This window comes from Myotis brandtii, unplaced genomic scaffold, assembly GCF_000412655.1.
Source record: "Myotis brandtii unplaced genomic scaffold, ASM41265v1 scaffold1259, whole genome shotgun sequence".
NCBI classification, from domain to species: domain Eukaryota; kingdom Metazoa; phylum Chordata; class Mammalia; order Chiroptera; family Vespertilionidae; genus Myotis; species Myotis brandtii.
The window spans coordinates 112,636-132,712 of record NW_005354422.1 but is presented as its reverse complement, the minus strand read 5'-3'; the positions used below and the strand labels follow the sequence as shown (position 1 = coordinate 132,712).

General features: G+C 57.4%; 1 protein-coding gene across 6 annotated transcripts; it reads right to left on the bottom strand.

Moving 5' to 3' along the window:
• Nucleotides 1–21: 21 nt before the first annotated feature.
• PSD4 (pleckstrin and Sec7 domain containing 4) lies at nucleotides 22–20,077 on the bottom strand. Of its 6 annotated transcripts, XM_014534173.1 has the most exons (8): nucleotides 16,981–17,165; nucleotides 16,494–16,640; nucleotides 16,290–16,355; nucleotides 16,079–16,148; nucleotides 9,902–9,974; nucleotides 1,806–2,822; nucleotides 636–752; nucleotides 22–449 (listed from the first exon to the last, which is right to left on the bottom strand). In XM_014534173.1, exons 6-8 carry the CDS (start codon nucleotides 2,712–2,714, stop codon nucleotides 237–239), a joined length of 1,239 nt encoding a protein of 412 aa, XP_014389659.1. In that variant the 5' UTR covers nucleotides 2,715–2,822; nucleotides 9,902–9,974; nucleotides 16,079–16,148; nucleotides 16,290–16,355; nucleotides 16,494–16,640; nucleotides 16,981–17,165; the 3' UTR covers nucleotides 22–236. The 6 variants fall into 6 exon arrangements, with proteins under 6 accessions (XP_014389659.1, XP_014389660.1, XP_014389661.1 ...); XM_014534174.1 differs by lacking the exons at nucleotides 9,902–9,974; nucleotides 16,079–16,148; nucleotides 16,290–16,355; nucleotides 16,494–16,640; nucleotides 16,981–17,165 and adding exons at nucleotides 3,722–3,725; nucleotides 20,066–20,077; XM_014534175.1 differs by lacking the exons at nucleotides 9,902–9,974; nucleotides 16,079–16,148; nucleotides 16,290–16,355; nucleotides 16,494–16,640; nucleotides 16,981–17,165 and adding an exon at nucleotides 15,049–15,114.

Below are 20,077 nucleotides of genomic sequence, written 5' to 3'. Positions count from 1 at the left end.
CTCCTCCCTGCTGCTGGGCAGCACGTCCAGTCCCTCCTCCGGGCGGTGTCCTCCCACGTGCAGGGCACAGGGCTCCCGGGACTCCCGCCCCAAGGCAGCCAGGCTCGGGACAGGTGCACCACTAGGACCCAGGCATGGAAACCGGGGTCTCCCGTACATTTCCTCAGTGAGGGGAGTACGTAAACCCAGGGTCCGGATGATGTCACAGGTCCATCGAACAGGGTACAAGGGGGCCCTCATAACACCCACGGATCCAAGAATGACCTTTGTCCCACTCCAGATGGCAAAGCCTCCCACTGCCCCAAGTCCCGGGCCCCCCACTGGGGCTCACCTCTGTCCTGGGAGGTAAGAGGCGCCTGGGGCCAGGAAGGACCCTGCTCTGTCTGCCAGCCCTCAGGACGGGGCAGGGCCTGCTGAGAGGCACAGGGTATCCATGAGCCCTGGAGGCCCTGAGAATGGAAGGGGAGGGAGAGGGAGGAGAATGACTAACAGTGACATGCCCCTCCCTGCTGTGCTGGCCCACCCAGCGGGGATCCTGCGTCCAGGGGAGGATCCTGGAGGGGAGGACCCTAGCAGTGCGGGTGCTGAGCCCTGCGCAGAGGGGGGAGGGAGGCACAGGGAGGGGAGGTACTTGCCGGAGGATGCACAGGATGGGTGGCAGGGCTGGGGTCAGATCTGACATGCCCTGTGTCCCAGGTCAGTGCCTTGTCCACAGAGGATGCTGCAGGGCCAAGGCCGCCTGCCAGAGAAGTCTTAGGGGAGAAACGAGAGGAGAGCGGTTTGACCCGGGGAAGCAATCCCCAGGGCTTCCCATACCCTCCGAGCCCCAGGCCATGTCCACTGACTTGTCGTTTCCTCGGACTGTCCTCTCCCCTCCACAGTCCCCCAGGGGGCCTTGCCTCCCGCAGCACCAGCCCAAGGAGGGGCTGTGTGATAGGGAGGGCGACAGCCACCAGGCGGCCACGGGCAGGGTCTGCCATGCCCGGTGGGAGCACCCTGCAAGCTCAAGGACGAGGACAGGGCCCCAGGCTCCCCTCAGTGACCCCCAGGGCCCCAGAGCCAGGAGGCCAGCCCACACGGGGGCGGGGGGCAGCCTGGGTGGGGGATCCCCTCCGGGCAGCAGGCCTCCACGGCTCTCTGGGTTCTGAGATTAGAGTCTCGGCCCTGCTCCGCCATCTGAAGCTGCCTTATCTCTTCAGCAGAGGCCGCCCTGGGAAAACTGTGCCCCTATTGTCTCGCACACTTGTCCCCAGAACTGTCCTAGCTGATAGCAAACGCGGCTGCCACGTCCTGTGGGCCTGACCCGCTGACACTGGGCGGGAGGAGGAATGGGAGATGGTGAGCTAAAAGTAACAAAATGCTGCAGCCTCTAAGCAGAGAGAGGACAGGCTCGGACAGAAACCTCCTGGGGGCAGAGGGCGCCTTGCCGCTGACCCCTGCAGCTACGGCTGGGGTTGGGGTGTGTTGGAGGCGGGAGGGTACAGTCTGAGGATGAGCAGGAACAGGCTGCACCTGGAGGGGCCCCCCGGTCCCCCACCCTAACCCACCCCCCTGTGCCCAGCCACGCCCCTGAGCTGGCAAGATGGAGACGTGGATGTAATGGTGCGGACGTTCAGTGGCCATGGCAGTATCTGTCCACTTTCCCATAATTCTAAAGGCCTCGCTGGTCCTGTCTTCCTGTCATTTTTCTCCAGGGTCCCCAAAGGCCCTGGCATATGGAGAGTGTCTGGGCCGGGCGACCACAGAGTAAGGCCTGTCCTGTGTCCCAGGCCCCGCTCTGGGTGGGTGCCCAAGGCCCGGCTTACCTCGCTTCCCGCCCAGCTGGGAGGTGCTGCGGGAGCCTGTTGGGCGCTGTCCGGTTCGGCCCAGGAGAAGGAGTGTGGTTTGTAGGTGGGCACAGGGAACGGAGGGGTGGTGTGCCCGCTGGACTCAGACACGCTGTCCCCCGAGTCTGGCTCATCGCCCAGCCCCCACGGCACCCTGCCCAGCAGGAGAGGAGGCTCCAGGTTCTGCGGGCTCTCAGGCCTCCCATCGTCGTCCTTGTCAGCACAGGAGTCGGGGTGCCCCCAGGAGAAGCGCTCTCTGGGAGCGCTGGTGTCTGAGCAAGGGCTTTCCAGGAAGAGGGGGTTGTCAAAGAACAGGCTCTCCTCCTCGGCACCCCACTCTGGGGAGGAGTCTGGCGTCCCCTCCCCGGGGGACACCTGGGTCTGGCTCTCTCCCTCAGGCCTGCTGCTGTCCTCCCCCGAGGGAGGGCTGGCGGGGGGGCCCGGGTCCAGGGGGGCCGCCGGGCTGGAGGGGAACGGGGGGAGGTCCACAGGGGCCGTGGGGATGCAGGACCTCAGCTCGGCCCGGAGCCCCTCAGTCTTCTCCAGCTCCTCCTCCAGGTCCAGGACACACATCTGGGCCTGCAGGATGCCCGCCCAGAACACCACCTGCGTGGACGAGCTGGGGTTCTGCTGTGGGCCCCCCTGGGAAGACCCGCTCCCCAGGCCCTCGGGCTCGGCCCTAGAGCCCCCGGCAGGAGCATCTCGCCTCCCCGTGGACTCAGAAGGGTCCGACGCCCAGGTCAGTTCCTGCAAAGGTCCAGGCAGGTCAGGACGGCCGCTCGTTTCCCTGGGCTGTACTCCTGGGTGGGGCTGCAGGTTGTCGCTCAAACAGACGTTGAGAAATTCCACGGGTTCTGGGTGTTCAGAGAGTGTGTTGTCATCCATCATCCACGGAGAGCACGTGTGCGGGGGTCCCCAGGAGTGTCCACCGTCACAGTCCCATTGTGTGGATCAGGGGGCCTGCTGGCCAGGGGGGCAACGGAGATCCACTCTGCCCTGGAAATACCCAAAGCACAGCAGGTCAGCAAGGGGCTGCCAGCTCCTGTCTAGTGTGTCAGAGGTACTTGGGGGTCCTGGCCATGTCCATGGTCCCGGCTGGGGTACACTGCCTTCCACAGCCCTCTGACCCCACCATCTCGGCCGCCTGCTCCAAAGACACCCCTCTGTGGGCTGAAGGGGCCCGAGTGGCTTAGCTGAAAGAGATGGACTGGCTGAATCAGATCTGCCTCTCAGGGATCTCAACCGGAGAATGGAGAGACGACCAGCAGCGGGAGATGGAAGTGCCTCAGAACAGCATGAAATCAGTGGCGAGCCAAAAGCAGCACGTGAGCCAAAGCAGGTGGCAGCCAGAGAAACACAGACCAGAGTCGAGGAAAATGGAACAGAATCTGTCACGGGAGAAGCAGGCACCTGGGAAAGAAATCCACGGCCTTCCTCCCACTCCCGGAGTCTCCTGTCTCTGGAGCCTCGTCCTTTGCAAGACTGGCCGGCGGGGGCTGGTTTACGGCCGTCAGCTTGGCCAGGTGACGCCCTGGCCGGTGAGACTCATCGCTGGACTGTCTCCGCCTCGTTCTGGCTCTCAGGAAGGGAAAGGTTAAACACAGGCCCTATGACACCCAGTTCCCGGATGAAATGCGCCCCTGGCCTCATCACATCTCTTCTTTTTCCTTTGCCTCAGACTCTTCCCGGTGCGTCCTCATCCCTCCAAACCCCACACCTGCATCTGCACATGACCAGCCTCAGGGCCTTCCTGCGGCACCAGTGACGTCACACCTCCGCTGTCACGGGAGAACCCGCTTGACGGGAAGAGTTCACACGCCAGCAGCGGACGGAGACGGCGGGCAGGGTGAGGGAAGAGGGTGTCCTGCAAGTTTTTACAAGAAGGAGTCCCACACCCATCTTTGCAAACATGTACTTATAAATAAATGCGCGTATGTACACAGAGCAGCCACGTAGGTCAACGTTAATTCTACGCTTAGATCGAATCACTTCGGTGATCGCTGATGTTATGCTCTCTCCCACCTGTAAAGTTCGGGGTGGGGGTGTGGTTGTGCTTCAGGTCAAGCAGGTTAGAAACAACCTTAGTGTCGATTACGAAGTCCAGGACCCCCTGTGAGACTTGGGGTTACAGAGCCTGGTGGGAGGGGTCTTGGCTCCAGCCGGCAATTCCACTTGGGGCCACAGCTGTGCGTGGCAGGGCTGCCACATTTAGCAAATAAATATATAGGACACCCATTCCCCCATTCCCAATATTTGGGACATACTTGTACCAAAAAAGTATTCATTGTTTCTCTGAAGCACAAACATAACTGGGCTTCCTGGGTTTCATCAGGCAACCCTGCCCCCCCACCCCCCTGGGGGGTGCAAGGAACGTGTGGACCCCGCAACATGACCCACCGCACCTGCTTCACCATGAGCTCCTGGCAGCTACGGGAACCGGACAGCGGCCACATCTGTCTCCTTCTACTAATGGAGACGCTAAAGTGCCAACTTCCAAAAACGTGCAGGGAGCTCAGCGGGGAAGGGTCTGCGCTCTCTTGCCATCGCTCTCTTCAAAACCCTGCAGTCACAAAGCCCTGTGAGCAGTCACTCACTCTCTGCTCCCACTGTCAGAGCAAGGCTGTGGGCTGAGGTGTCACTGGGAGGTGTTTGTGAGAATGGGGAGGCAGGGATGACAGATGCTCAACAAACTCACTGGGGGCCTGGGAGCCTGGGCTGAGAGGAGATTCAGCATCACGTGACCTTCCGACCTGAGGGCCAGGCTGCCCTTGAGCCAACTGCACCTTCCTCCCAGGAAGCCCAGGCGGCAGAGCAGTCCTAGGTGCCACTGCGGGGCCAGCAGCCAACACGCTCATGTGTGTCCCTTTTTCCCAGGAGCAGCTGGACGGAGAGGAGACTGGGGGACCCTTCAGGCAATTGAGGGTTAAGAAATATCTACTTATTATCTATTACTACCAGTCTATCTATCTCTCTATTATCTATCATCTATCTATCTATCTATCTATCTATCTATCTATCTATCTATCTATCATCTTATCTATCACCTTTCTATCCGTCTGAGTCTCTATCTCTATCTCCCTCCCCACCTTTTTTTTTCTTTTTTCAATTTCTCCTCCCTGAATGGAGGGGTGGCAGGACCTGAGGAGAGAGGTGACTTACGGCCACCAAGGCAGTCCCACCCGTCCTGACCCAGCAAGGGCTAAGGATCCAGGGTCAAGGGGGCGACCAGCCTGTTCTGGGGGCAGGAGGGCACCTCCCAGGCAGAGGCGGGCCTGGTCTCCTGCATCTAGAATCTTCTTGGTTTACTTTTTTCTCCACTCTTGGCGTTTAGTGAAATCTCTTGAAATAGCTCATCTCAGGTATCCTCAGAACAAAGGAGGGAGAAAGTCTGCCACACGTCTCACAAGGGGGGTTTGCCACCCCTAAGATACAGTGGCCCCCCATTTTCTAAGCTCCGTGAGGGCTCAGAAGTTCGAGGATAAGTTCTGGGAGAAGGATCCAGAAAAATGCTGACGCCCCAGAAGACAGCGAGGGGGGAGGGCACGGGTCCACTGCAGCCCCGGCTTCGTCAGCTAAATTCACGTCAGGCAATTCCCATCTCGAGGGGTCTCTGGAGGAGAACTGTGCCAGCTGATGGGCTGAGCTGGGGACCAGGACACAGACCCCCACTGCCGGTTCCACTCCACCTGGGTTCCACCTGCCTGGGTCCAGGCAGCTCCTTTGTGACGCTGGGACAGGAGGGAACCCAGTCTGGGAGCTGAACTGTGCTTTTGAGGATTGTGCTTGCTGTTCTCCCCCCGGCTGGGCACACGGCTTACCCTCTGCCTGCAAGAGGCTGCGGACAGCCTGCACTGGGGCAGGTGACGGCCTGAGCGTCCTGCACGCCCACACCTGAGGCCCACAGACTGGACTCACTCCCTAACGGCAGCTGACCAGCCACCTGCTTCCTGGTCTGCAGAACACGGGGATGAGAGGGAGGACGCTGCTCCACGGGCCTGTTACGGGATGGGAGCGGGTCAGCGCCAGTGCCGGGCCCTGCCTGCCCCTTCACTCTGCTGCGTGGAGGGTCCACTCAGAGAAGCGAAACACACCAACGGCCTCCCTCCCAGCACAGCGGCCTGGTGGGCACCTCGCTCTCAGCGGCCTCCGAGCCAGCCAGCCCTGCATCTCCTCCTGGACTCTGTGTCTCTCCTTTTAAGCGTCCACCCAGCAAACATGCCTTCCTTTCACTGTGGAAGTTGTTTCCTTCCTATGGAAAAAGCAAAGGCTCCTGGCCTGTGCAGGGATTGAGGAAGTGCCGGCTGCTGTCCCTGTGCAGGAGCCGGGTCAGAAATGTCGGCCCTCAGGGCGGGAGCCCAGGGTGAGCCCTCTGTCTGGAGCGGCAGGACTGACACCCCTACCTGAACCTGGGGACCCAGCAGGCCACGTTCAGGGCAGGCCCCACTTCCTGCCACACCAGGAGCCCTCATGCAAATGCGCAGGGAGGGAGGGGGGGAGGAGGGAGGCTCTGGGGGCCTGAGGACCCTGTGGTGGGGTCAGGGTCAGGGTCAGCCAGGACTCAGGCAGAGAGGAGGGATGATAGGACAGAGAATGGGGCAGAGCACCAACAGGTCCCAGAGCAGCTGCGGCCCAGGGAAGGGCTAGGCGCACGGGGAGGGCTCAGGCCAGGCTGGGCTCCTCACCCCTCTGGGACGCCCCCCTCACTCCACAAACAGCTCAGCAGGCTCTGAGCCCCGAGCTGGTCGGCTCCTTGTTTGCAGATGTCCAGGAGGTTGGGGTGACAGGCCCATTTGCGGCCCGTCCTTCAAACCTGGAGAAGGCCCTGAGGGGACTAATCCTGGCCCAGGGCGGGAGGCCCTGCCCAGCTTTCAGCATCTCAGGCTCTAGAACCAGACCCTGTGAGGGGCAGGCCCTCCGTGGCTGGCTTCACCGTGAAGACACAGCCACACCTGGAAGGCCTGAGTGCCCGCACAGGGACACTGAGAGGCATGGCTTCTGCTGCCCATCAGGTGACCTGGCAAACCGGCAAGTCAGGGCCCTGCCTGTAACCAGCCCCTCCGGGTGGGGCTAGGAGCCCCCTTAGAGCAGAGTCTGAGCTCCTGCAGTGGCCACACCCCAAACTACCCCCGGCCCATCTGGCCTCTCTCCCTCAAAGATCCAGGGTCAGGCTTCCTTGAGGCCTCAGGCCCCAAGAACAGCCACTGGGCACCCAGCCACAGCAGTCACGTCAGGCAATTCACTGCTGCAGACCCCAAAGGGCTCTGGCGGGGCTGGGGCAGGAAGCGGAGCAAGGGCCTGATGGGCCGGGGAAGGGTGAGAGAGGAGGGGACAGAGAGAAGGAAGTGAAAGGTGGGGGTACAGCCCGGGCCAGGCTCACGGCAGGTGCCCGGTAGAGACCACAGCGCCCTCCTTCTGCCCACCGGCCCCAGCCACTGCCCCAGGGCACACATGGCCCGCTGGGGCCCAGGCCCACCCCAAGCAGGCCCACCGCGCTCACCTCCAAGGGAGCAGGTCCCGTTGCCGTGTGTCTGCCCTGTGAGTGGCGAATGTGGTGGCTGGAGCTTCCGACTTCCGCTCCCCTCACCCCCAGACACTCTCACCCTCCCGCTCTGCCCCCCCCGCCCCCCCAGTCTCCCCAGCTGCTCTGCACCTCTCACTTCCTGCCCACAAGGCAGGAGGCTTCACTCACAGGCCCAGCGCCTCACGGCCCCTTACCCACGTGCCCCCGCCCCCAGAGAGAATCACGCCCTTCACCCGCCCCGGGCCTGGGGCAGAGAAAGGGGAAGGTGCAGGCCCTGGACTGTGCAAGGCCCCACCCCTTCCTGCCTGTGGTTCTGTCACAGGTTCTCATCTTGCCCAGCTCTCACTGCCCTGCAGGGCACCTGGGGGGACACAGGAGGCCCGGGTTGGGCAACTGTTCTTCTCTGCTCGTAACAATTGACATTTCTACTTTTGTCACCTGGTCAGTGTTCCCCATTAGTGCCTCAGCCACTCCTCTCACCTGCTCACTGTACCCATTATACAGATGGGGAGGCAGGCTCAGCGAGGCGAGGCCTCGGCCCCGGCTTCACCGCTGGGCAGTCACACAGCTGGGCTGGGAGCTCACAGCCTCCGACCACAGGAACCAACTCTTGTCCATTCCCACACGGGACTCCTGACGTCCTTCCGTGGGACACAGGCCACAGGTGTCCGAGAGTGAGCCAGGCAGGGGTGGGGAGGGCACCGCTGTACGGCTCCTGTCTCTCTCTGCACAGCCTACCTCTCCGGCCTCAACCACCACCGACTTGTGAACGGAGGGTCCTGAGACCCGAGCCACCACAGCTCATCTTCCTAATTCTCACTGCGCAGGAGACTCCTCCACTCGCATCGCCTCAGACTGCCAGTCACACAGCCCACAGCCCAGAGGCAGGGCGGCAGCTCCAGCCCTCCTCATCTGCACCCCCCGGAGAGGTCCAGAGCGAGAGCACCCCAGACCTTCTCCACCACACTCCAGGCCCCAGGAGCCTGGATTCTCCGCCTCCCAGGCCTGCCTGGCCTCTTCCGCCCGTGGGGCACAGCCTCACTATTCCACGCAGCCCTGCACCTGAGGGCGGAGGGTGGGGGGGCAGACAGGACCTGGGCCCATGGGCAAGGAGGGAGACAGGCAGGGAATGGGGGCTGTGGCGGGGCCCATGGCTGGGCGGGGCTCTCTGGCAGCGGCCACCCTCCCAGGAGGCTGAGGACCTAACCCCTGGTTAAGGTGGGAAGTAGGACAGGACGCACTGGGTGACAGTTGTCAGCTGCAGTCATAACCCAGGCGTATATCCCCTGTGTCAGTGGGGTCCCCACTGTTCTTTCTGGGAAGGAAATGTTAGGGGCACCTCAACTTCAGTGGCACAAACCTGGCTTCTGACCGCCCCGCCCCAGCTGCTCCCCTCCTGCACCTGTGCTCTTACAACACTGCCCACATGGAAGCCAGAAGCCTCGTGGCCCGGGCCGAACGCAGGCCCTCCCCTCGGCCCGCAGCCTCCAGGGCCTCTGCACAGTGGCCACTGTTCAGCCAGCACCTCCTCCACACGCTCACCCAGGAGATGCTGCTGACCCACCAGGAAACAAGCACAATCCCTGCCCTCAGGCCAGAGCCAAAATAGACCAGAGGAGGAGTAAGGCAATGCCAGCATCGGGGAGGGAAGGAGCAGGGAGGAACTCCCCTGTGTCAGTGGGGTCCCCACTGTTCTTTCTGGGAAGGAAATGTTAGGGGCACCTCAACTTCAGTGGCACAAACCTGGCTTCTGACCACCCCGCCCCAGCTGCTCCCCTCCTGCACCTGTGCTCTTACAACACTGCCCACGTGGAAGCCAGAAGCCTCGTGGCCTGGGCCGAATGCAGGTCCTCCCCTCGGCCCGCAGCCTCCAGGGCCTCTGCACTGTGGCCACTGCTTAGCCAGCACCTCCTCCACACGCTCACCCAGGAGATGCTGCTGAGCCACCAGGAAACAAGCACAGTCCCTGCCCTCAGGCCAGAGACAAAATAGACCAGCGGAGGAATAAGGCAACGCCAGCACCGGGGAGGGAAGGAGCAGGGAGGAACGAGAGAGCAGCGGTGGGCTCACCGGGTGGGAGACAGGAAACCCGGGAGCAGCCGGCAGGTGAAGAGCGTGGGGCAGGAGTTTAGGCCGAGGGAACTGCACATCGACTGCCTACCTGAAGCCAGAAAGGCCTCCCTGAGCGAAGGGACCAGAGAGAGGCCAGTTTGGCCAGGGGTGAGGGGAAGGTGGGCTGGAGTGGCAGGGCCAGGTCCTGAGGGTCCCCAGTGGTAGGCAGGACACACAGTCAGCGGGGAAATGACGGGGCAGGGAGCATTTCAGTGCAGTGGTAAGATCAGCAGCGGCTGAATGGAGAAGAAAGTCGGAGGCTCTGTGAGAACCAGGGGCCAGTGGGGCTCAGTGGCCGTCCAGGGGAAGTGGGGCCCTGGCTTGGAAGGCAAGGCTGTGGTGGAGGAGGGGACACAGAGGCCTGGGGGTATGTCCCGGATGATTGGCAGGACCTGCCACTTAAGCAGATGAGAGCGTAGAGGACAGGGGAGTGGAGGGTAACCTGGATTTCTGGCGAGAGCGACTCCAAGGGCGGTGATGGCATCTACTGAAAGCACAGAATCAGGGCGGTGAGGCTGAGGGGAGAAAACCAAGAGTTGATTTTTTAAAATATTAGGCTTGTGAATCTGTGAACTACTCAAACAGGCAATGGAAAAACACACCGGGAGTGGAGAGAGCAGCGTGTGTGACCAGCAGGACGTGGGTCCGTGCGGGGCCGGGGCCCGCGGGGGAGGGCCGCACTGTTAAGGAGGTGAGAAAGCATAAGCAATGCTGTCACAGTGGACGAGAGAGGAGAGGACTTTAGGAAAGGAAGTGGTCGGCTCTATCGAACGCCGCTGCAAAGGCCGGGGAGATGCATACGCAGTAAAGTGACCGCCGGATGTGGCCACGGGGAGGGCACCGACCAGCGGGGAAGGAGGGTATAGGCAATGGGACAGGAGCCAGGTGGCCCTGAGGGGAGGACAGGGCCAGCCTCTCCACCTGCCTGGTGGCCCTCACCTCCCTGCGGCTGGAATGGGGCTGAGCAGGAGGGACCAATGGTCATCTCCTCCCCTTCACTGTGAACATCCGGGCGCCAGGGCTGACTGGCTCACCCTAGTTGTGCAGGGCCTCAAGCCCACGGTGAGTCCACTCTCCTCTCCTCCTCCCTGCCCACCTCCAGCCCCACCCAAGGGGAGGGGAGACGGCCTCTCCCTCTCCTCCAAGCTGCCTGTCTTGTATGTGAGGGTGTCTGTGTGTGGGGCCTTGGGTCATGGCTAGCGGGTGCTCCTGCGAGCAGCAAACTTCAAGAGACTCCCTGACTCCTGTAGCCACCCGCTCTGCTCCATGTCCTAGGACTTCCATCTCCTTCCCCAGACTGCAAGGGGCAACTCGGAGTGGGGACCCCTGGTGCCAGCAAGGACGGAGGGCGTGTGGCCCCAGTGAGGGCACAGCAGGGGAAACTGGCATGTGCCCCAGAGCCCCTGCCAACATTGAGTTTGGTCCCCTGCAATCCCCCTCACTCCTGGGTTCCCTACCCAGCCACCATCCCCCACCATCCCCCAGGGCCCAGAGGACACCCAGTCTCCGGACATGACCACAGCTGTGGGCAGGCAGCCCTGCCAGGCAGCCCTTCCTGCCTCCCTCGAGGTAAGCAACTTCCTGTTTGCCCACAGAGGAAGCCACTCAGCACAGGTGGGGAGGTGGCACTTCGGAACTGAGAGCACAGCGAGCAGAGCCTACCCCAGGAGAGCAGCTCTGGGGACTTCAGCACCAGCTCTGCCCTCCAAGGGGCAGCAAAGGAAGGGAACGGGCACCTGGCTGGTACCTGCCCTTGACTGAGGCCCCTAGGTGCTGAGTGGCCCGCACCACGCCCTTTACAAGCAGCATCTCTGACCCTGTGAGTCCGGGCGGGGTGGATGTCATTACCCCCATGCTACACACGGATGAGGTCAGAGCAGCTGGCTGCACTGGAACCCAGGGCTGCCGAACCCGGCAAATACATGTTCTGCTACACGTTCCCCTCTGCAGCCTACAGGTGAGGAGCAGGCCTTTCCAAGTCAACAGCGCTGCTGACAGTGGGGCCTGAACTCCCTTCTCCCAACTCACAGCTTAAAACCTCGAAGCCGACAGAGCTTACTTCAATCCTTCCAAGGGCACCAGTTCCCGGGCAGGGTGACAACTAGGCCAGCAGCACCTCGATGCCCCCCCTCCGCCCCGTATCCCTGAATGTGTGGGAGGCCTTGGCGTAGGGCAGACACACGCTGCTGCCTCCAGAAAAAGCCCATCCCTTCCAGCTCTCTGGCCTCGGGGAGAACAGACAGGCAGACACCTGCCTCCCAACATCCCTTTGCCAGGTCAGAGGTTACCATCCCGTGCCCAGATGGACTGTGGGCTCCCTGGGGATGCAGCAGAGCTGGGAGGTAGGGCTAAGTGAGGGTGTCAGTGACTGAGCCCATGGCCTGAGTCAAAGGCGCCCCCAATGCCTGTGGTCTTAGAGTGGGAGGGAGTCGTGTCAGGCAAGGGCGCTAGCCCTGGTGAGGCCTGGGCTTCCTGGAGCAGGCAGAGAGTGATTGCGGAAGTGACTGACACACTGGTATTTCTTGGACCTGGTTGCCCAATCCCTGGCAGGCACAGAACCCTTCCAAGACTATCCCTCCTCTGCCGTGGACAGACGCCCAGGCCAGGGCTCCCTGGCCCGGCCTCACTCCCAGGCCACTTGTCATGGATCTGTCCTCAAGTAGCAGTGACTAGGACTCCACCGTCACTCACCTCTGTCCCCAAGCCCCCTGGGCACCCAGAAGACACTTGCAAAACATCTGGTGAAGCACATGTGCATGCAGTTACTTTACGGCAAGAACGCTCCCCCGTCAACATCCCCAATCGGGGCCTGGATAAGTAGATGGTGGCAAAGCCATCGGGCCAGATGGTGAACCTCGGCAGCCTGTGACTATCTCGTTTCTGTAGAGTATTTAATGAAGTGGAAAGATGTTCACAGTATATCACCAAGTAAGAAAACTGTTTATATACTCACTATAAGCTCAGTATTTAAAAACTTGTTTGTGTATTTAGACAAGAAAATGCCAACACATTGGTCGATGGTGGCTATCTGTCCGTGTGTGGTATGGTGCACATGGTTAAGTTCTTTATGCTTTTTGGCATGTATCTAATTTTTTAAAATAAATATGGATCCTGTTGATCATCAGCAGAAATAATAAAAGTATTAGAAAATTAAATTTGTTGAGTGACATCACGATTGAATATTTTTGTTCACTTTAACAGCTGGAAGGTTCTTTGCCGACCTCTGTCCTTGCCTGTGAAGGCTGAGCTCCGTGGGGCAGAGGGCGGGGAGGAGGGTCTGCACCTGGGGTGACCACCTCTCAGGTGGCTGCCATGGGGCCTCTTTCCTGCTGGTGTGGGACCCGCCTGGCCTCCACAGTTGGTATGAAGATTATTGTTTAAGGTAAAGACATTTGAGATTTCACAGATGCAGCAAGCAGCCTCCTCAGAGCTCCCCTTATCTGATGGAAACAGCGGCTTCGGCTTCGTAATTCCTCCTGCAGGAGCTCGGCTCCCATGGGTCTCAGTGAGACCCACCCACCCTTCTCCGGGAGGGATTACGGCCCCCACGACAGCCAGACCACTCAGCTCCTAAAACCAAACTTTACCACAGGCTTTCTCACCTTCCATTTGTTCTAACACCCAGTTGTGTGTCCTACAGAAACCTATTTGCCTTCCCATAGGAGCCTTCTCTCCCCTCCATTTCCCCTACTAAGTAAACAGTAAAACCTCGCTCTACTGGGCTAACTCAGCCTGCGGATGTCCCTTAAAGCCGAAAGCCCAATGAAGTAGGTTTGCCAAAGGCATATGCTAAAAAGTCATCAAATTAGTTTGCCTGTGTTTTACTCATGTAGACACGTTTGTGTGGTTAAAATTCAGTATGTATGAAAAGTTCAATTTCACAGAGAAGTTTCCTATATGTATTACTGTCGTTTTAAATGTATACTGAACAGGCCTAGTAAATGCGTGCATTCACCGGTCACCCGAATAAACAGCAGGCGACTGGCGCGATGGGCGTGGCTCGGTGCACGTGGGAACCTCCCGCGCAGTTGAAACCGCTGCAGCAGGTCACACGCACTCCGTGGGATCACGTGCTGATCATTCACCAAACGCTATTTACGGGCGGTGACTCTGGGATTTAAATATGTAGATATAGTTGTGGATATGTAATAATCACTTATGTCGGCGAAATTACTGTAGTGTCTTTTCCAACATATGGCCTATTCGGTAAAATTTGTTTAAAATAATAGTGAATTAATAACAAAAACAACTTGTTAATTGGATTATAAGCAAATCTTGGTTAAAGGCATTTTAAAATTAACAGGGTGTTAATTTTCAAGTATGATATATGGATCAGGAATTCTGTCCGTTAAATCTGAAGTCCATCAAATCATTGTCTGCAAAATGAGGGTTTACTGTAGAGGCCTTTAACTTTAACAAGCCAGCTGTGGCTTTGATGGGTCCCGTGTGCATGCCAGTAAGTCTTTTCTACTGTTCATCTGTCCTTGGTCAGGCCCGTCACTGAATCAAACAGGGCAGAGGTAGTATTTTCCCTCTCCTACATAGTACCGAGTATCTCCTCCCGCCTCCTCAGATCTAAGACGAGGTTTGCATAAGTGGGTAAGCGGACACAGAATTAACATTTTAAATAGTTAAGCATTTACCTGAATTGCATTAAGAATAATTGATATAGCAAACCTATGATTTCACAGATGTTATTGCTTAGAATCATGCTAAAGTAGGTAATACCTGCTTTACATATTTTTTTCAAGGACAAATATTAAATAAAATAATATAGGTGCTCTCCCTCCAGGGAGCACACCGGTGCCATTCCCTGCTCCCACTCCCTGGCATGTATCCCCTAACCTCTAAGGAACCCCAGGAGAGTTATAGCCAGGGGAGCAGTGGACAGTGGCAGCTCACCCCAGGCTCACCCCTGAACCTGTCTCCCAGGCCCCCTTTTTTCTGACTTCCCAGTGAGCCCGGGCAGCCCAGCCTGGGCTCTTCTGCTGCTTCTTCTATGCCCTTCCTGGTTTCACTCTCCTAAGTATATTTTGGCTGCAGTCAATACTAGTAGATTCTTGCTTGCTTTTCTAAAAATAAACACATAAAGTAGTACAGGTGGAAAAGTAGTCACAAACAGTGACAAGCATTTGTTCCTTTGGAGGATGAACGCTTCCTAACAATGCTCATGAGCTGAGACCTGCCAGGAGGTGCAGGGCGGGGCGTCAGGCTCCCACTACACAGGCAAGGGAGGCTCGGGTGCTACGGGAACAGAGCGGGTACACTGGCCAGCACAGCGACAGCGAAGGAGGAAGACCGGGCTCAGAGCAGGGCATTTCCTGGGTCACCTGACAGGCTGCGTATTCCCCTGGGGGGTGCCCACACGCACCCTGCCTGTAGCAGCAAAGCCCTGGGCCCAGGGCCTGGTCTGTGCCACAGGAGCCCATGCATAGCTATACTCTATAGTCACCCACAGGCTGAACGGGTGGGGCAGCCCAGCTCCCGGCCCCCTGTTTAAAAAGTTTGAGGACCCCTGGCCTACAGTCACCCACAGGCTGAACGGGTGGGGAGGCCCAGCTCCCGGGGAAGAAAGCCCCTTACACTTACCTGTGCTTCGGGGGCCCAGTCCCTCCTGTCTGCCTCCGCACTCCTATGCACCCTCCAAAGCCCCACTGAGAGATGCCAGGAGAGCAGGGACCCCTTCTTGGGCTCCTTGTTTATGACCGTCCCCGACCCCCGACCCCTGCCCACGCTCCCTCCTGAAAGGATGCCTTCCCAAGCTCGTCTGGCCAGCAAAGGACAGAGTTCGAAAGTGCACCCAGCTCCCGGCTGGCTGGGCCTGTCTGTCCACTTCTCCCTGCATACTTCTCCCTGCCTGCCTGCCTGCCTGCCCCAGGCTCTCGCCTGCCTTCCTCACTCTCCCTGGCGACCTCACCCACTCCCACACCTTCACCTCCCACCTACTCACTCACTGAGCTGTCACAAACCCCTCCCCAGCTTGGAGGAGCTGGCCTTTAAATTTGACAGCGTGGCTGACAGCACAGCCATATGCCCAGGAATGAACCCTGGGCCCAGCCTACCCGTCCTGGGCCCTGCTTGTGACACCACATCCTCCTGGTTTCCTAAGTGAGCAGCCTGGACACCAGCCTAGGCCCCTCATGCCTCCTCTGGTGCCCAGGCCTCTGTTTCTCCTTCCGCAGCTGCTCCACTCTCACACAGAGCCCGTCCTCTCCTGTCTGCAGCACTGCAGGGGCCTCCTGCCTCTCACGTCGATGTCCACAGCCCACTCCGGTTCCAGAGATCACTTCTGCTCTTGAAAACCTTACCAACTGACTCCCACTCCACTGCCTCACCCTGTGGCCTGTAGGGAAAGCCCAGCCCTGGCATTTGAAACCCCCAGCCTCTCCTGGGACTACACACCGCCCCTGAACTCCACCCCAGTAGCCTTGGGGCTTCCCTGAATGTTCCCAGTACTTTCACATGTCGGCGTGTCCTATGCTGCCTCTTGCTCAGTGCTGTTCCCTTCCCCATCCTCCTGCTCATCTATCAACTCCTCTTCATCCTCCAAGGCACACGCCCAAAATGCCATTTCTCCGAACAACCTTCCTACACACAGCCAAGAAGAACCAGCGCTTACGATGATTCCACAATAATTCCAGTCATGGAACTCTGCAGACACCGAGTTCACATGGTGGTCAGAGATCTTCCTAAAAACACAGTATCAGGTTTAAGAAGTAAAAGGATCATGATTTGTGGCACAATGCAGTATATGTAGTTTAAAATACATGTACATACAAATCAACACCATATTTTCTCTAAAATACACCCAGATCTAAGGATAAACATACCATAAATACATCACAGTGGCAGCTGCTCTCGGCGGTAGGGGAAGGTGGTGAGGGCAGTCAGTGGAACTAGAGATGAGAGATTATAATTCAATAACAAAAACAAGACAACAATCAAATTTAGACCACAGGCCAGGACATGAACAGTCCACAGAAAGAGAAAGACAAATAGCTTAAACCATATGAGAGACTCGCAACACAACTCACCAGGAAACCCCTATTAAACCACAACGTGATGCCACTTCTTTTTCCTGTAAAATTAGCAAGAAAGAAAGTTGCTAACACACCGACTGATGGAGCTGCGAAGACGCAGTCTCAGAGCTAAGTCTCCAGGCTGGCAGCAGCGGCCGAAATCTAAACACATGGGGATTTTCAACCAGTGAGTCCACGTTTAGGAATTTCTTCTACTGAAACAGACGCAGAAGTAAGTAAATATGTAGGCACAAGTATGTTCATACCTGACTGTCTGTCACTGCAAACTAACAAACAAAAACAGGTAAAACAACCCAGAAAGCCAGAAAAGACCACTAGGTACACGTGGGACCTCCCCTCTGTGAGATATTCAACCAGGATGGAGGACCTTTGTATGTCCTGACGCAGAACAGTAAGTATAATGAAGTTTTTAAAAGTACAGACCTGAGATTATTATAATTTGGTAAAAAAAAAAAAAGAGAGAAAGAGGAGGTATACACACACTGCATATGCTTGTTCATGAGCAGAACCTCTCTCTCCAGACGTATCCTCAAGAAACTGAAGAGAACTGGCATCAGAGGGCAGGAGACGGGGGGAGGTGTTTCACTGCTACTTGAAGGGCTGTTTGGATTAACAGTTGAAAAATATTTTCAACACCTGCAAGTATTACCTTTAAAAATATTTTTTAAAGAAAATTTAACCCATGCAAACATTGCCTTAAAAAGAAGGGAAGTAGTGGAGTGGGCTCATAGCATGTCAAACTCAAAGGCTAACACGGCCCAAATAAACAAGGTTGAAGTTTATGTGGGCCGCAAAAAAACAAAAGCTTCCATTTTCATAGAAACGTAGGTTTATTTAGAAAAGTATAGTATAAAAAACAACAACAAGAGCAATGATAAAATTAATGTTTTCTTCCTGACACTTGGCATCTCTTTTCTGCTACCATCTTTCCTATTTCAGGGGAAATCGTGTTCACAGTGATTACTTTCAAAACTGGCCCAAGGTGAGTGTCAGTAATTCTGGATCTGACAGGAGACTTATTTCCTTTCATAATTGTAAATAATGACTCACACCGTTATATTGGCTGGGCCACAAAAATATTCGTTGTGGGCTGCATGCGGCCCTGAGGCCGCGAGTTTGACATGCTTGCTCTAACCACCCTGCTGGTAAGACAAGCATCTCCACTATGACAAGCATCTGGGCAGCCAAACATCTCTCTCAAAGCACAGGGCTCTAAAATTGCACCACTCGACGGTAACCCAGACTTCCACACTCACCAGCTGTCTCAAGATGGGCAGCTGTCTTACTCACTGGGCCTCAGTTTTCTCATCTGTGAAACAGGGGCAATGGGAGTACACCCTGCACAGACTCGCTGTGAGGGGCATGCGTGTCTGGCACACAGTGCATGCTCAATAAACGTCCGTTGTTATATACTCTCCTGTTTGCCTTTTTAAGCCAACTCATGAGATCACCTAGTTAGTTCAACAATGAAAGGTTATTGGAATTTTCCTAGAAGGCAACAGTTCCCCACCCCACCCCCCATTTCCAGTTTCCAGAGTCCTTACTGATTTGAAAAACTCGGTCTGCTCCCCAGTTTGGTTGTCTGTGTGGCCCGTGATGTTTGGGTGAAAGCTGGGGGTGGGGAAAGCAAGTGATCCGCCTCCTGCCCAGATACACACTCTCCATCTCTAGTGACCTTCTGTCCCAAGCCTCACCCTGGGTTTGTTTGAGAACAACATCTGCTTTCTCGGGTGCCTCTGGTCATCAGGCTGACCCCTCTGCACCCCGACCTTGAAGGAAAGGCTCTGAGAGGCCTGCTGGCCTCTGTCCTGCTCCTCAGCACGGCCAGCATGCCAGCAGGCTCACACCTCCTTCACACCTCAGGGCCTTAGCATGTGCCGTTCTGCCTGAAATGTCCTTCCCCCAGAGAGTCACATGACTGTGTCTTGTCTACACTCAGGTCTCCGTTCAAATTTCATCCCCTCGGTACTGCCTGTCCTGGCGTCTCTACTAAACACAGCAGCCCCCACCACGCTTACGCTGCTCTGCTTTGCTCCATAGGATTCATCTGAGTTGACATTAAAATTGCTGTTCTTATTTGTTGCCATTTTCCCACCAGAAAATAAGCTCTGCCCGCTTCACTGCTGCATCCTTAACACCTAGAACAGTGCCTGGAACATACAGGCCTTCAGGAGTACTTGTTGAATGAATGAATGAATGAATGAATGAATGAATGAACAAATGAACAAGGAGACACAGAGCATGTCTTCTGGGGAACCTTAAATCTCAGACTAAGCTTCCCAGCAAGAAATGCACTCTCAGGACTCAGAGAGGGACAGCTCACCACTCATCCGCCCTCCATCGCTCACTGATGGGTTGCGAAGCCCCTAAGTCCTGCTCACAGTAACAAGGACATCCCACCCTGTGCCCAGAGCTTTGGGCCTGAAACGGTGCCGTCTTCCCTCCTCCCTCAGGTCTGCCTGCTGCCTTTTCCAGCTGAGAGCCAAGTTCTCTGCCCACCACCACTCTGTTTTGTTTTTACAGCACTTATCACTCTGAAATCATGGGTCACCTGCATTTTTGCAGTCAATATTTGTTGACTGACTGACTGAATGAATGAATGGCTCTTCTTCATACCCTCCACACAGAAGAAGTGCCATGTCTGGAAGAAAAGAATGAATCCACACATCCACTGCCTACACTTGATCTTGATGTTTCTTATGCAGAGGGGCTAACAGACACCCAATTAGTTGCTAATTACATTCAGTCAGCTCTGGGCCTGGGGAAGGGCCAGGCTAATGAGGTTCAAGGGCAGCTGACAGCTGACGCTAGCCTCTTGACCTAGACATCAGGTCCTGGCACAGGGGTCTGGGTGAGTTCACTGACTAGAGCAGCAAAATCCATCGTGCACCTGGAGAAACAAGGACAGCTAGACTCAGCTCTAGGCCAGGAAGGAACCCTGGAGGGGATGTGAGTTTGTCAGCAAAGCAGATACTGTTTACCTTCCCAGGAATCTCTCCAGTGTCTCTGGCAGATGCACCCAGAAGGGCTAAGGGAGGGCTGGCTTATCCTCCACCCAGCGCTCTCCTGGGGGCTGCCTGCAGGGACAGGCCCCCAGCAGGCAGGGGCCTCAGAGGGAGGGCTGGCCTGGTCATGGGCTCCAGGGGCCACCGAGGCACTGGACAGCAGAATAGAGGCAATAGAGGCAACGGAGATGGGGGAAAGCCCTCAGGGTCTCGTAGTTCTATCTAACAGCAGCCCAGGGCGGCTGCAGCTCAGTCGGACCCACCCCGCCCAGCTGGAGGAGCCGGTGGCCGCACCCAACCCACAGGCTTTCCCAGTGGCGCCCAGCCGTGTCCCCTTGCTGTCCCTGCCTCGGCCACCAGACCAGGTTAGATTCTGAAGGTGCCCAGTCGCTCTCCACACTCTTGCAGCCTCTTCCGGCTCTTCCTGGCTGCGGCCCCATGCCCTCCCTCAGCGTCCTGCCTGGCCCAACAGATGCTCCCGCCTGGCGCTCTGCGCAGCGCACACAGTCCCCATCGGGGGCGGCGGGACCCCCAGCCTGCCTCCCCAAGGCCCTTCCCCACCTCCTGCCGGGC